The sequence below is a fragment of the Sparus aurata genome, chromosome 12 (assembly GCF_900880675.1).
Source record: "Sparus aurata chromosome 12, fSpaAur1.1, whole genome shotgun sequence".
In the NCBI taxonomy this organism is placed as follows: Eukaryota; Metazoa; Chordata; class Actinopteri; order Spariformes; family Sparidae; genus Sparus; species Sparus aurata.
The window spans coordinates 4,832,200-4,849,256 of record NC_044198.1 but is presented as its reverse complement, the minus strand read 5'-3'; the positions used below and the strand labels follow the sequence as shown (position 1 = coordinate 4,849,256).

Here is a 17,057-nt window from a genome sequence, read left to right as displayed (position 1 = left end):
GGTTAGCAGTTGAGAGATTTCATTCAAAATAAAGAAAAGTAATCATAATGTAATCAAATGTAATTAGTTACATTACTTTGAGAAAGTAATTGAAATAGTTACACTACTATTACATTTTCAACAGGGTAACTTGTAATTGTAACCAACTACATTTCCAAAGTAATCTTCCCAACACTGCCTATCTGTATGTAGCCTAAATAGAAATACTGATATTCCTTCAACAGATACACGAGTGTGTTATTAAGTGTTATTATATTCTGCCATATTCAAACTTCAGGTTTGAGGTAGGCTCTATATCAATATAAGTATATATTTTTGAGTTCCAGTTACAGTGAACCTGAGTGAGAGAAGTGAAGAGGGGCGCTGCGCTCACACAAACTCTGAAGAAATACGAATGCTTTGCTGAATTTATAGAAGAGAAAGTACAACAAAAATATCGATCTCATCACGCTAGTATCGATCCGATACCAATACTCACCTTGGTATCGATACTATCGATATTTGGATCGATCCGCCCACCCCTAAAAAACAAACATGAATCCAGGGGGGCGAAAAACTATTTGATAAATCCGAGCTTTTGCTGGGATTTTTCAAATGTAACTTAAGTTGTAATCATTGAAATTTCCAAAAGCAACTGTAATTTAATTACATATTTTCTCACAGTAATGTAACGGATTACAATTACGTACATTTTGTAATTAAATTACGTAACGTCGTTACATGTAATTCGTTACTCCCCAACACTGTATATATGTTTGTTTTCAGTTCTATTTTTTCTGTTGTGTGCCTAAATGGAGTGGCACCAAGTCATCACTTTTTTATTGGGGGCAACCATCACTAAGGGTGTCGCATTTTAAAACGGTGAATAAATATTAAAACTTTCTCAGAGTTTTTTGTTTTTCATTTTTAACACACATCATATAGCCTACATATTGAGAATGATCTTCATTGACTGCTTTATTTTTGCCTCAACAAACTAACTAAACAACTCTCTTCATTTTCACGACTGGATAAACACGGTATCATACTAATTTTACTTTGTTTATATGTGGCGGACCCTGCCACCTTTCCAGCTTCAAACAGTCTTGTGGGGACCTTATTTTCCTGTTTATTAAGTTATGGAAAAAGTAAGTATTTCTGAGTTAGTGTCCTTACCTCATAAATATTGTAAATATTAATTGAGGTTGAATTTATTCTCTAAAACTACATAGTGCCCCTTTGAAAAAGATGTAGGCTACTGTAAGTGCTGATTGGCGTGAATGGGGATTTTTTTATTTTTTTGGACCAACCACTGAACTAATAGGGAAGCTGCCAATTTCCTGTGTTGGAAGTGACGTTTCCACGCTGGCCAATCAGTGCTGGTGAACTGCCGCTACTTCAAAAACCCGTCGAGCCGCTTCCTCCCCCTCCTCCTCCTCCATGAGATTACAACGAGCAGCGGCAGGCTGATGTAAAGTTGCACCTCTGCAGCGGAGCAGACACCACCGGCGGTCTTTTTTCTGGGGTTTCACTACAACACGGTTATTTTGTTGGAGTGGCGCAACACTTGGACTGACATGGCGACGGAGATAGCTAAAGGTGTGGAACAAGTCTCAGTGGGTAAGGGAACATATTAGCTTAGCCCGAGCTAGTGAGCTAGCTCTCAGAGACATGTGTGTCTTGCGGATTGCATCAGTTGCCTTGATATTAGCAGTTAGCGTGCTAGCTAACGCTGGTATCTGTTTCGTTATGTCTCTGGTCCGGTGTCCATTCAGACGGGACAGATTTACGCAGTCACTGAATATGTGTGTGGCAGCCGAATGATTGACAGTCATTGATAAAAGCTATGAGGACACTGGAGGCTAATATTTAGCCATGACAGCTGTCAGTCTACAATGCAGCAGCTAAGGGGTTGCGTCAGTCACCTAGCTAACCGGTGTATGAAGCCGACCCCACTTTGTGTTATTATACTATATTTAAGGCAACAGACGTAAATGTAACATATTTCACTAATAGGCATTTTTTTCACATTACACACAGGGACAACATAGTCTGGTGCTAATAATGTCTGTGTCCCAAGTAAACGTCCAAGGGTGGTAACGTTAAGCATCAGTCCTTCAAAAAACGGATAAATAACAGGTCTAGAGACATCTTCTAAAATGTAGAAGAAGCTACCATAATGCTCTGATTTTCTTGTTTTTTTGAGGGGAGAACATGAGATGCCAGTTGCGCTTCCAATTTTGTGGGGACCTTTTAGTGAAAACTCATCAGTGTATCAGAATAATACTGTCCCATCCCTCAAGAAATCGTTATCCCAGTTTGGAGTGAATGGCCTTAACACAGCCCTGATCTCAACACTTTGGATGAACAGGAATGCCCACTGTGAGCTGGACCTCACTAATGCTCCCATGAGCTGAATGTGCCTGCAGCCAGGCTTCAAACTCAGCTGGAACACCTGAAACCAGAGGGTGGAGGCTGTTGTATCAGCACAGTTAACATCACATTTGGTTGGAATGTTCCCGTTGTCCTTAAACTTTTTCACGAATGCTTGACCTAACTAAATGTCCAATAATTGTGAAAACTGTCATCACAGTTTCCCAGAGTCCGAGGGGATGTCTCCAGGTTGCTTCTTGTGTTCAACTACTTGTCCAAAACCTTCTGGACCTCAAAACTTTGTCATACATGGCAGAGCGAAGCAGCAAATCCTTATGTTTAAGAAACTAGAACAGGCTAATGTTTGACAGATGTACTTGAAAAATGAAACGATTAATGCAAGGTCAAAGTAGTCCGCAAATAATTTAAATTTGATCAACGATTGGATTAATGGACTTATCCTTGCAACAGGGCTTTTGGCTAAACACATGTATGTTTTTGATCATGATTGCCTTGATCGTATAGGTAAATTTGAAATATATTGCTCCAGCTGTAAACCAAAACTGGAGGCTTTAAACCTCTGTGCAGAATCCTATTCTGGATGTCAGTAGCACTCCATCCATATTACCTGTCTCTGTCCAGTCTGGGAAAGCTGCAGATGAGTGGGCACTTTAAAGTGTGTGTTTCAGTCTTGCTTCAGGAGGCAAATGTTCACAATCTGAGTCATCGTCAAGGAGTCACTTATCTGGCCAATTTGTGCGTCGGAAGGGGGGGTCAATGTACACTTATCTTTACTTGATATTGAAAAGAAAGAAAAACAAGAAGAGCGTTCCCATTAAATCCTTTAATATTGCCACACAGACGTTTTGGGCAAGACGCCCCTCTGCATTGTGTGTTGGCGCAAATTCACAATCCATCTACGCAGGTGTGGTAATTTTAATTTTAGGTTACCACAATCGGCTCATGTACATCCAAACAGGGAGAGCTCCATTGATAATCAGTCTACTGCTACTACTGCTGCAGTCGTTTTCCAAGTAGAAATGTCAAAAACATGATTCTTCAAGCTTCTTAAATAAGATTTGCTGCTTGTCTCTGTCGTCTATCAACAGTAAAATTCAGAGTCTTTGGGTCTTTGACTGTTGATTTGGAAAAAAAAGAGCAAATAAAGACGTCTCTTTAGGCTCTGGTCACTTGTTGTGACTGCCTTTTTTAACGGTTTATTGACATTTTATTGGCTAAATTATTCATTTCTCTTTTTGAGAAACCTTTTCACTGTATTCATTTATCCAAAATTTCAACGACCATCTTTTGAAAGCAAATTTAAGGCAGACTATTACATTCTGCTATACACCAACAGTAAAATCCTTGTGCATTTCAGAACTTTTGATGCTGAATCAACACTGGAAAATATAAGCAGAACAGTAGTTAATTTGTAGTGTTTATGAACTTAAACGGATGACATATGTGTCTGATGTCCATGAATGTGACGACACAGCAGACTGTAACAGATTATTGGGAAAGAAGAGATTTATTCTAAGTTAGAATTCAGTTGAAGTATCTTTATTCAGAATTCTGGACTATTTTTCTCGGGTTATACATTTTTTACTTTAAGTAAAAGGGTCGAAAGATAGTATTCCCGAGAGTGTTTCCCCTGCACACCATAAGAAGGTGGTATGCGTACTAGGGATGAGCGAGTACAGCATTATCTGTATCTGTATCTGTTAACCACATGAATGATCTGTATCTGTATCTGTACTCGGAGTGGGCAGGGTTTAACCTGGAACTGGGCGGGGTTTAACCCAGATGTGGGTCGGGTTGTCTTGAAATGGGCGTGGCTTTAACCGGTATGTTATTTTAAGCATGCAATTGATATGGGTTGATCAGAAATTGTTATATTTATTGCTGATTAGAAAACTATTTACAGGACAGCATCAGCATTGAGCTCAGATCAATGGTTTTGATCACGATAGCAAACAAACTATTTACAGAACAAGTTTTGCAACAATGAATACAACACATGCGGTTGCAATTATGAAGTAAAATGTAAAATGTAATATTTATACCACTACCTTTATTTTTTTATGAAATACAGCAAGAAAGGGTCAGACACTCTGTGCGTGAAGTCAAAAAAACAGGCAGAGACGCAACGCGAGTCACATTCTACCAAGCCCCACGTCTGAACCAACCCACATTTACCAGAACTCTACTGGTTAATAAGTGAGCACAAACCGAAGTAAATCAAACCTGAAGCTGAATAAACCCTAAACTTTAACGGAAAAGACCGCAAACCCGAATGACTGATAATACTCGTACTCGGCAAAAGTGCTATATCCGTACCGGATACCGAGTATCCGGCTCAACTCTAATGCGTACCTTAGTTTAGGAATATGAGGATTAATCTATTAATCCCAAAAATAATTTGCGGATTAATCAGTAATAAAAAGAATTATTAGTTGCAGCCCTACTGCTATAAAAGTACTATAACCTGAGCTGAAATGGCCTATGTTATTCCCCATAGTTGGCTACATCATCGTGGAGTTTATGTGAAGTTCTGAACCAGAATTAAGAGGACATTAAATACACAAATGTACACAATCTCAGTGTTTTACCTGAAAGGGTGTGCAAAATGTGGACACCTTCAACTTTGATCTCAATCTAAAATCATCAGATCGCCCCCTCTATAAGGAATTTATTCTTATGAGCTGCATCTGATTTTAATTTGGTAAAAGCAGTTGTCATTTGGGCAAAACCAATAGTGAACAGCTAGAAATGTCAACCTTCAAAATGTGTACAAATATCATGGTTAATTATATGAAGTACAATTGAAGGATAAGGGATCCTTTATTTTGATTATTGTCAACACATGCCATGAAAAGCCAAAAGCATCAATATGTTAGTCTCTCACTGATGACTAACCTAAACTCAAGCTCAAGGTCTCCTACTGAATATTGTTAATATGTCACCCTTTCCTAAAAGAGCTTGAAGCTGTAGTTTGTGGCAAATGATAAAAGCCCCGGGTTCCCACCGGAACTCTCCCCGCCTGACGGGGAATGCTGCTGTGTCTCACTCTGCCTCTGTTTCACAGGTGAGCTGTATGTGTCGGACAAATGTGGCAGCGACCAGGATGGGGACGGCACGGAGCAAAAACCCTTTAAAACTCCCCTCAAGGTAAACGATCATGTGGCTTTAAGTATTTCTGTTGTTTAGTTCAATTGTGTACAGGCATGTGCTCTTTAAAATGCCTCATGCTACGGGATTTATTCTTGATAGAAATGTATGAAGGGATATTATTGAGCCACTGTTTTTTATTTATGTATTTAAGTCAAGCAGAACGTATCAAATGGGAGACATTACAGGAACAACATCACATGGCAAAGCAGAAACAAAAAAGTGGCATGTTGTGTGTTGGGGAAGCTGTAGAGCAGTCTGTTAGATGTGTTTGTATGTGTGTGTTGAGGAGCAAAAAGGGGGAGTGGTTTAGAAATAATAGAAATGGCTGAAGGGGAAATAAGATGGAGATAGATAATGAATTGAATATGTTCAATAAAAAACGAAGTGGGGATTGAAATGTGGAAGGGACAAGGAGGGTGAGGGAAGACAGACAAAGGGAAACAAAAATCTCATCTCATTGTGTTTATGAACAAATCCTCACAGGCTCTGATGTTTGCTGGCAAGGAGCCATTCCCGACAATCTATGTAGAATCACAGAAGGAGGGCGAGGTTTGTATAATACAGTTTATTTCTCATTCCTTAATTTGTCAGAATTGTTACACCCCTAGTTATGATACAGTTGATAAACAAGAGATCACCTGGATTAAACTCAAAACGTGTGATCCACTTTTTCTGGATGGCCAATTTGAAACTGACCCATTTTAAATGTTCCTCTTATTTGGTGTTAATTAACTAGATTGTTCTTATTATTTTCATATTTATGTTCCTCAACTTTCGTTTCTCAGCGGTGGGCAGTGATCTCTAAGACACAGATGAAGAACGCAAAGAAGGCCTTCAACCGCGAGCAGATGAAGAACGATGCCAAAGACAAGAAGGAGGTGTGTGTGTTTTACCAATCTCTTCACTTCAACTCCTGTTAGAACAACACAACACAGATAGTTTGGATTCTGAGCAACTTACTGTGTTGTACTGTTTTTGTCCCCTTTATATACAGTTTCACAGTGTGTTGTTCTAGTTGAGCTTGTATTCAGACATCTATATGACCTGTAGGCATGTAACATGTTTGCTCCATATTTGCTGTACAGACAGAGGACAATGAGAGGAGAGAGAAGAACCTCGAAGAAGCCAAGAAGATCGTCATTGAGCTGGATGCCAGCCTGCCTGAGCCTGAAACGGTCAGTGTTTCACAGTATATGTTGTTTCTACTGCTAATTATTCCTTTTAAACTCACTGGATGTTGTTGCAGATAACCACTATAACTTTTCATATGATATATCAAGATATATCATGTCAATAGAAGGTTTATATTACATGATAACATGATAACATATGTGGTTTACATTGAAATGTTTTGGGTACTCCACATACATACAAAGCATTTGTAATTGGTGTATAAATAGTTATAGAGTGCACACAAAACATTGTTTATAGATTCTCATAACTCATGAAGACGTTATCACTGTACAAGATTACTACTATGCTACATTAGTGAAGAACCAGTGTTAAAATCTATTCTAAACAATTTATGGTTTGATTAATTCATTATTAGGGCTTGTCCTATGAAATCATTCTATCAGCTCCCTTAATGCTCAGTAATGAACATGATACATCTTGTTTTTTTTTTTTTTTTTTAGATCTGTACAAAGCTCAAGCAACACAACACTCAATTTGTCTGAAATTGGACATTTTTTTTTCTAAATCAAGAACTGTCTGAACACACAATGCATCCGGCCAGACAGTCGATGCCAACTCTCAGTACTTGACAGTAATTTATGATCTGTGCAACAAGCATATTTTTGCAGTCCCAAATAAGAAGAACCCAACCTTAAAAACAGCTCTACCCGTTATTGCGCTAATGACCTAAAGATGAGCATTGACTGTGTTTTGCAGGTGAAAATCCATCAGCTGGAGGCCAAGAGAGGTCAGAGAGTTAAAGTGTTTGGATGGGTTCATCGCCTCAGGAGACAGGGTGAGGAGCCTCATACATGGAAATAAAAATACATCCACATGTTTCTCTTGTAGTTGGCCATAAGAATTTTTTTTTTAATAAATCAAAAGCACGCTTTGAAACAGTTTTTTTTTTCTCCTGTTTCTGGCTTCAGGGCAGAAAATGCAACAATTCAATTCAATACATATCTCTTTCTTTGAACTTTATTGACACTAATTTTCCTCCTCTGTATTTTCTTGACGCCTACAGGGAAGAACCTGATGTTCATTGTGCTGAGAGATGGAACTGGTTTCCTCCAGAGTGTCCTGTCTGATAAACTGGTACAGCGTAGTAACTTTGCATTTGACACTTAATACAGGTTTGCACGTTTGGCTGGGCAAAATATGTTTTTAATTTCCATTTTGTAGAGAAAGTAACAATAACAAAGCTACTCTAAGTGAATGAGAAATGTGGAACAGAATAAAGTTGAACCCCAGAAAATCAACAACAAAAAGTCGAAAGTCACTACCACACTTTTCATCTGACAGCCTTGAATACTCACATAATCTTTGAAGCTTGAGTTGAATTGTATAAGCTCAAATGTTTATTGTGATTATGATATAAAGCTACATGTTGACTGTCATACTGTATTCTGTTTTTCCAAGGCTAACTAACACTGACTTGTTTTCTTGTCTCATCTTCAGTGCCAATGCTACAACGGTTTGGTGTTGTCCACAGAGAGTACAGTGGCTCTGTATGGAACAGTCACTCCAGTTCCTGAGGGAAAACAGGTAAACACACCTGCTGCACGCCAGTAAAACCTGCAGTACATGTTGAGGAAATCACACAACGTGTTCACATGAACTCTAGTAACCTGTTCACTGTGCGATCTACATATAAATGCAGTAGCTCCATAACCTGGTGTTTGTAAATGCACATTAACGAGTTATGATGCTTGTTTAACTTCTACTTACTAGTTTTTACTAACAGTGCAAATCTGCCTGAATGTTAATGTTCATCTGTAGAAAGTGATTTCTCAAAATAAATTGTGACAAAAGTGGCAGTTTCATGCAATAATTAATGATTTTTTAGGGATGGGGTTGTAATTAGTATATGTAATGATCTCATTTTTTCATCCTAATACACTTCTGTCGCAAGTCTTTGTCCTGCACACACTCAAATGTAAAAAGGTTGATTAGAAACCAGCACTCTCCAAGAGACAATTGGCCATGATATTAGGTTTCTCCACTCCCATACGCCAAAAATGGGAAACTGTTTCAGTGTTGTTTTTCTCTGTTGCATATTAATATGAATTGTAGAGGAACAGATCACAAAGCTGACAGTTTGGATTGTGTCCCGGTTTTGAGTCACGATGGTATATTTTTTTTCAGATCTGAAAAAAACAAAATGGAGCAAAATAACTTTGCATTCCATTCTAATGGAAAGAATGCAAAATGTATAAAAATTATCCAAGTCTAAACTTTGTGTATATTACTACAGTTTTTATTGGCCTATATTTACTCCGAACTGAACCACACACTCTAAAAATTGAAGACTTAAGTGGTGATCGATGGTGGCGGCCTACTTTAATTCCAGTGCATGTATTGGAAATGACTAGAGTGACAGTCACTAAAACACAGCACATTTAAGATGCGCAAAAACACCGAGTCATCCCAACAAGCTTCGCTGGCAGCTCTTAGATGTAGCTAAAGGTTTTACTGTGATACAAAATGTTCATTGCATCTCAGCATCCAGATTCAGGGAATTATGACTTTAAAAAGTAACGGCGCAAGTAAAACTGTATTTTACCCTATAGTGGTTACATTTTGTGCAATTAATCTGCAGGTCACATGCACGCCTAACAGTATGGGGAGGAGTTATTACATTCTGTCACACCACTAGAAAATTGATTTGTACAACCGAGCAAGCTCATTGAAAACGTCCCAATTTTGGCATTTTTAAACTTTATTGTAACTTAGAAAATAAGGACAAATGAAAATAGTGATACATTATACAAACAATTGACTGTTTCATCAAAAAGATGAATTAATAATGAAAAACAATAATTTGTTGCAGTCCTAAATTGAACCGCAACTTAGGAGATGCACTATAAAAATGTGAGAAAGGCCTTCAGTGAGCTGTTGTCTTCCTCTCCCAGGCGCCTGGAGGCCACGAGCTGCACTGTGACTTCTGGGAGCTGATTGGCTTGGCTCCGGCGGGCGGGGCTGACAACCTGCTGAATGAAGAGTCGGATGTGGACGTCCAGCTGAACAACCGACACATGCTGATCAGAGGAGAGAACGTCTCCAAGATCCTCAGGGTCCGATCCACCGTCACTCAGTGCTTCAGGGACCACTTCTTCAGCCGCGGATACTATGAGGTGAAGCACGCAACCTGAATGTCTACTTCATGTTAATTTTAAATGTGTGGTTTTTGCTTTTAAAGGGGAAAAAAAAAAAACATTTGTGAGGGTTGCATTCTGATTCCAGGGGTCCTGTTGGATTCAGTTCCAGGTTGGCAAAATAACCAGATTTGTTAAGAACCAAGGCTTATTACTTTCCTTCTTTTTCACAACATGTTTTTATTCTCCTAACTGCTCTTTATTTACCAGAAAGAGCAATCTATAAAACATTCAGTTGACATGACGAATGTTCCACAGATTTACACATTATATCAGCTGCAGCCAGGGATTGAATTAGAATTAAAAAAAAAAAAAAAAAAGGTGCCAGGCTGCTCAAAGCTAAAGTGTTGACCTTGACTTCACGAACAAAAGCTGAAGAACTCCTGTGCCTGATACTGACTTCTAAATGTGTCCTAAAATCTTGTTATTGCAGCGGTGCAGGGTTAACCACAGTGAGCCCTTTTAGGCAGCAAGCTCAGTGGCTCTTTATCTCTTGTTCAGCTTCTCAGTTTGAGCAGGGACCATAAATTATCTGCAAATGTCTTGTGTGTAGCCTGGGGTTTGTAGTCTTTAACTGATTGTCTTATCTAATATCTTTTGAATGAGTGAACAGCAGGATTTGGCTTTAGTAGTATTTTATCAAATATGAATGCGGTGCCAAATCTTCTTATCAAATCCAAACCCAAATCCATTCAAACCCTTTATTGACTATGTCAGTGTAGATAAGTGTGACTTATCTTAAAGTTATAATCATTAAAGCTGTTGTTTAGTGATTTATTTTTAATATAATAAGTAGATAAATAGCTCTATATTCCAAAGGTCATCACTGTTATAGAGTGTTTGGTCAGTTAACCATGTGTCTTCTAACCAGGCTCATTTAGTAAAACAGAAGGGAATTGTTCTGGTATCCCTGCCTACTGTATCCAATCAGGATAGAGAACTCCATAACAAGGAGGTTCTGTCAGGTTGTGAATGCTCAGAGAGTAGAATCCTCCTTTTTGGTGCTATGTCTGCTGATTATCGCTCCACGGTAATGTGGTAATATAGAGAAAAGGGGGAGGGGATTACTGCAGAATGGACAGGAAGTTAGTTAAAATGATGGCAGCACTGATGGCACCTAATAAGATTTCTGTCCTTTGCACACCAAAGAGTTGATGAGAATCCTGCTACATGATTGTTTTTGTATGTTGATCTGTGGGAATCCAAGTGAGGGGGACAAAAGACTCAGTGAGAGATTACCACTATCAGAGCTGAACAAATCCAGTCATCTTACCTACACTGCAGCCCAAACTTAGTGAGCAAATGACTTTTGAGTCCCTCTAACCGCTCTTTGTTCATTTGTTTGTTTGTTTTCTGTCTGCAGATCACTCCTCCGACCCTGGTGCAGACTCAGGTGGAGGGCGGCTCCACGCTTTTTAACCTCAACTACTTTGGCGAACAGGCGTACTTGACGCAGTCCTCCCAGCTCTACCTGGAGACCTGCATACCTGCCCTAGGTGACACCTTCTGTATTGCTCAGTCATACCGAGCCGAGCAGTCCCGCACCCGCAGACACCTGTCTGAGTGAGTATGATGTTCAACACCTAAGCTGCCCTGTGTAGGAACTGACAGACATGGAGGTAGAATGATGAACACTGATTCAACAATTGTGGTTACGTTGATGATACTGATTATTAATTTAGTAAGACTTAGGACTGCAGAGTACAGTAAATCTATGTAAGACCATTTTTTATTTTCTGAAACTGGGCTTGTAAGCCTCCTATATTTTGATTATTTACTCTTTTTCTATGTTCAGGTACACTCACATTGAGGCCGAGTGTCCCTTCATGAGCTTTGAGGATCTGCTGAACAGACTGGAGGATCTGGTATGTGACGTGGTGGACCGAGTGCTCAAATCCCCTGCTGCTGAGCTGCTCTACGACATCAACCCCGTAAGTCACATTTCTTGGGATATATGTGTGTGCGCTCAGACTAAAATATTCACAGCTTGAATCCTAATGAACGGCTAATCATTCCTTTGCTGGTGTTTTTTCTCCCCAGAACTTCAAACCCCCCAAGAGGCCGTTCAAGAGGATGAACTACACTGAAGCCATTGAGTGGCTCAAAGAGCACGACATCAAGAAGGACGATGGCACCTACTACGAGTTTGGAGAGGTGATTTTTGAACATGATAACACATCCCTGTTTAAACATCCAAAGCACACATTATTCTCCGAATGAGTTATTGTCTGCAGACAATAATCACAACACAGAGCTTTGTTAGGAGCCAAGAGTTCACTTTGTAACTGCAGCCAGCAAGAGTTGTTAGTTACATTACATGTTACTGCTGTCTTCAAACTCCACCCCTCCTAACAGACAATTAAGAGATAAATATGTTGTCCCCAAAACTTACTCTTACCTTTTTTAATGTGGATATTGATTGTGATTAAGTGTGAAGTAGCTGTGAGGAAAGTAGTTAAAGAGCTGATAGAAGAGTGTGTGCAGTTCTCAGTCTGAAGTGCAGTTGTTTGCTTTGTTGGCCGTCTATGGAGTTGCAGGTCTGGAGGTCCTGTCAGTAAGAAAGGGCTCAGCTCCCCTGCAGTTTTTCACACTCACCTGTAGGGGGCATGGCTGTCCTGACTATCAGCTGGAGATAAATCTGATAAATGGGAGAAACATTTGACCAACAGTGACATCATGCTTTGATCTGTGTTACAGAGCACAAGATGTTGAAACATCACATTCATCACAAAATGTTTTTTTGTTGAATTCTATCGGGGTTTTTTTGTTACATAGATTTTGAAGTAAAAAGAGATTTGTTTCAGGCTTGAGTGCCATTAACATGAACGAATTCCTACACAAAACGTATTCTCATAAATGTGCTTTTTTCTTGACTTAATTGGGTGAAACTTCTCTGTTTTGACCTGTCTGTTGTGTGTCTCACTCTCAGGACATCCCCGAGGCTCCAGAGAGGTTGATGACAGACTCCATCAACGAGACCATTCTGCTCTGTCGTTTCCCTGCTGAGATCAAGTCTTTCTACATGCAGCGCTGTGACCATGACAAACGCCTCACTGAGTCGGTACGAACGTCAGAGCTCACTCTTGAATCTAGTTCAACTCTGGGCACAAAACCTAGAGGTCTCACCAAAATGTCTTTGGGAAAAAAGACATTTGCAAAAGTTGATGAGTGCCATTAGTTTTTCAGGTACCAGTAGTTGGTAAAGAACTAAGTTATCATTATAAATTGTTATTAATGTTAGTATCAAATTTCATAGCAGTCTATCTAATATTCAAACATCTCAGTCAAAACCCAGGGTTCGTATGGGTGCTTGAAATCCTGGAAAGTGCTTGAATTTCAATGTTGTGTTTTCAAGGTCTGAAAAGAGCTTGGATTTTAGTTTAAGTGCTTGAAAGTGCTTGACATTATAACTCTGTGTCTTGGCAACATTGGGATCAGACTGGATAATTTGCTTATTACAAGGAGAAATAAAATCTGTGTGTGTGTGTGTGTGTCATCACACATGCAGCCTGGTAGCAATAGAGAAGGATGGCTGAGGAGAAGATGACTTTGATGCAATTTGGACTGATGACACGTTCAATATTAAACTTTGATGAATAAGCGAACAGCTTATAAAAGTTTATGTCAAAAAAGAAAATTACAGGGTGCTCTCAGGTCTCTCTTTGTCTTGAGTGTGCCTGAAGAACGCCAAGTGGCTTCCCTTTTTTTGGATAAAACTTTGTGTTCTCCTTTAATTTCTAAAGTTTTTGCTGTTATGAAACATCATTTAAGATGTTGACAGCGTAATACAATGTACATAATTGTGATAAAAAGTGAAAAAAATAATCATGAGTATATTCCTGTAGATATGTATTTTACCCCAGCGATAAGGTGCTGGAAAATGTTGTAAATGGCCCTTATAAGTGCTTGAAAAGTGCTTGAATTTGACCTTGAAAAATGTGTACGAACCCTGAAAACCACAAGTGTCTGCCTCATGGTGGTACTAAAGGAAAAGCCACTGCACCAAATTTAATCCATTCAGCAGTTGTTTCTATATTTCAATTATTTTTTTTAAACTTCTTCATAATTTCCTTAAACTGCTGGTTGTTGTTGTCAGTTAACATATCTGTTTTTAATAGTCTCTTGAAAACAATAGAGCTCTATAGCTGAGAGGAATAAGATATACCAGGATTTGATGCACACACAATACTTTTTAGTAGGATACATTAGATACATTAGAAGTATTAGTCATGCAGCAACATCTGTTACACTTGACACATTCCTATTGGTATTCGTGTACATAGCTTAAACCTAAATGGGACAGTAGCCCTTAGAACTGATGTTCGGAACTCATAAACTTGGGGCTTCAGGCGATCCTCCACTCAAAGACAAAATTAAACCTGTGCCGGAAGCCGTCATGTTGTTTTCAATGTGATGAGCTGTCTGAATGTCTCGTGATTGTTTCTGTGCTGCAGGTCGACGTGTTGATGCCAAACGTTGGTGAGATCGTCGGAGGCTCCATGCGTATCTGGGACTCTGAAGAGCTGCTGGAAGGGTACAAGAGGGAGGGAATCGACCCAACCCCCTACTACTGGTACACTGACCAGGTAACACAAAACTTATTTTCTGTTTGGTTTTATTTGCTATTGCAAAGTTTTGGCCCAGAAAGGAATAATATTAAGAATGACAAAATTAAATTAAAAAGTAAGGCAAAACATTTTAAATAGACTTTCAGTCAGTGAGGTATTTAGATTAAAAAACATAAAGCTGTGTGATGTGAAAGATGTGATTGACATTGAAATGTGTTTGTGTCTGTGTGTGTGTGTGTGTGTTTTCAGAGGAAATATGGCACATGTCCTCATGGTGGTTATGGTCTGGGTCTGGAGCGTTTCCTCACCTGGCTGCTGAACCGACATCACATCCGAGACGTCTGCCTGTACCCACGATTCATCCAGCGCTGCCGACCCTGAACACTCTGACACACTGACCTGGCGTGTGGCAGCGCTCAATTTACCATAAAATGTGTCTCGACAATATTAAATGAAAAAATAATACTGTGCTCTGTCCCTTCAGCTGTTTTATTTTCTGTATCCCCCTCAATTCTGAAGAGTTAAAATCATAGTGTACTGTACAGGCTCCCTTTTATCCGCCTCACTGCCTTTTCCTGGTTTGTTCTGATTTGAAAACTGAACCTGATCCTTCCTGCACCCGTTCATGTTGCCTGATTATTTAACCAGTTATAAACACTGTCCTGTAATTGTCTGCAAGTTCTGGAAAAAAAATTGTAAAACCTTCTCAAATGTGGTCCTGAATGCTGCTAAATAACAGCTCAGTAAAATACAAAGGAATGTAGTTGCGGTGCTTATCATTTAAGTTAATACTTCTATAGAAAATTAGGAAAAGGAAAAAACTGTAAGTTAAAACAGTAGCAGTACAGTTAGTATATTCTCCACCGGCCATATGAGTTGTCCTGATATGTAAGCAGCTTTATTAAAGTAATTGGGTACTTCAAAAAATGTAAGGACCTTTCAAAAACTTTAGAATCGTAGATAACCTTCAATAGAAATTGATAGAACTGATGGCTAGGTTTTCTGCATCACAGCTTAATTGGAATATATAACAAAGTAGTCACATCCACTCTCAGATTTAGGTTAATGAGGTTCAGGAACCAAATAGTTTGTCAAAAAAACATTGAATACCTAATGTGCATTCACATTTTTCTCTCATGTGGAACAGAATTCTATCAAATAAATGAGTATGAGTCTTTATACAGTGAGCCTGTATAGAATGTCTTTTGGGGCCAAAAACTACAACCATCAGACACTCTGTAGGTTAGAGTCACAGGAATAAAAACACGAGTCGCTTGGAACAAATGTGGACAAAATCGGTGCGTCCATCCTGCTCAGGATGTCGGAAAACTATGGAAATGCATTCATCGAAGACAAATACATGGACTTTTTCATATTGTTATGGCATCTTTCTCAAAAGTAGTAGATCTGTTCTCATAATAATGTGATGAGCTCTGTTTTTTTTCTTCTCTCATGAATGCTTCTGTACAAACACCAGTGATGGTGACAGATTGTTTGTCTGATGACCAGAGAATGAATTCTCTGTCAGTCAGTGTGTGGACGCAGATCCCACGCTTGTGATGTCATTTAGTTTAGTTTTGATGTAAAGATCCCAATCATGATAGATACAGCGCTGCCACACAGACACACAAATGCACACACACCAAACTGGAAGACCACCGTCCTCATCGTCTCTTGGTGGCTTGGTGTTGGTTATACTGTCACCAGTTGGTTAAAACTCCAATCACAATTGCATCACCGCTTCCGTGTACTTCTCATGTGTTTGAGAACATTTCACTCCTAACCTGAAAGAACAAGGCTGGGGCTGGAAAGTGAAAGGCAGAAAGTGAGACGTGGACAGCAGCCTGTCCGTCAAATGATTGTGATTGGTGGTTTAGACATGCTCTCATCATGTTCGTCTGCTCTGCCTCTTGTGAAAGATGACAATAATACTCAGTAACTGCACTTGAATAAAATGGGATTCAAACAGGTGGTTGTATGAGGGTTTTTCTACATCCTTACTTTTCCTGCTTTTGAGTGACGGCTAATGACAAAACATGTCGCTCACCTGCTGAGGATTCATTTTACAGTCAATGTTAGTGCTTTACAAAAGGCATATATCATACAACATTAACATTTGAATTTAAAGAAACAGAATGAAATAAGACTGAGACAATATGTTTAGTTGTAGTTATACCTGGTAGAAATATACGTGAAAGAAACAAAAACATATGACTTTAAAAAGGTATCCTAGAGTTTAGCTTAAACTAAGTGTCACTTTCTTCACTTCTGAAAAATAAAAACTTCTAAAAGTACATTTTAGAATAGTCAATATAATTGGTATAGTGAAATATAGCTTAAAGGGGCTCTGTGAACCTCCGTGTTCTGCTGGATTCTGCTGGTTGTTTATGTTAGTGGACCCTGCCGCTGATAATCGCAGAAAAGCTGACCTGAGTCCTTCCCGAGGAAATCCGCAGTCCCGCAGCATTAAAAAGCTTAAACAAATGACAAGCCTGTGTAGGCAACCGAGAGAGACGGGGAGGGTCTCATTTTTCACGTCACGTTACAATCTGCTAAAAATTGTTACATGAAGCCCCTTTGAATAAAGTGTGATTCAAAGTGAACTCTTAGGATTACTGTCAAAACACATTAAAAATTT

At 39.1% G+C, this 17,057-nt stretch overlaps 1 protein-coding gene across 2 annotated transcripts; it reads left to right on the top strand.

Annotated features, from left to right (window-relative positions):
* The first annotated feature begins 1,387 nt into the window (after positions 1–1,387).
* nars1 (asparaginyl-tRNA synthetase 1) lies at positions 1,388–16,387 on the top strand. Of its 2 annotated transcripts, none has more exons than XM_030436154.1 (15): positions 1,388–1,578; positions 5,438–5,520; positions 6,007–6,072; positions 6,309–6,401; positions 6,609–6,698; positions 7,414–7,492; positions 7,721–7,791; positions 8,155–8,241; positions 9,609–9,830; positions 11,215–11,414; positions 11,647–11,782; positions 11,892–12,005; positions 12,781–12,912; positions 14,306–14,437; positions 14,669–16,387. In XM_030436154.1, the coding sequence occupies exons 1-15, from the start codon at positions 1,557–1,559 to the stop codon at positions 14,798–14,800; spliced, it is 1,659 nt and encodes a 552-aa protein (XP_030292014.1). In that variant the 5' UTR covers positions 1,388–1,556; the 3' UTR covers positions 14,801–16,387. The 2 variants fall into 2 exon arrangements, with proteins under 2 accessions (XP_030292014.1, XP_030292013.1); XM_030436153.1 differs by having other exon boundaries at positions 1,388–1,599.
* The last annotated feature ends 670 nt before the right edge of the window (positions 16,388–17,057 follow it).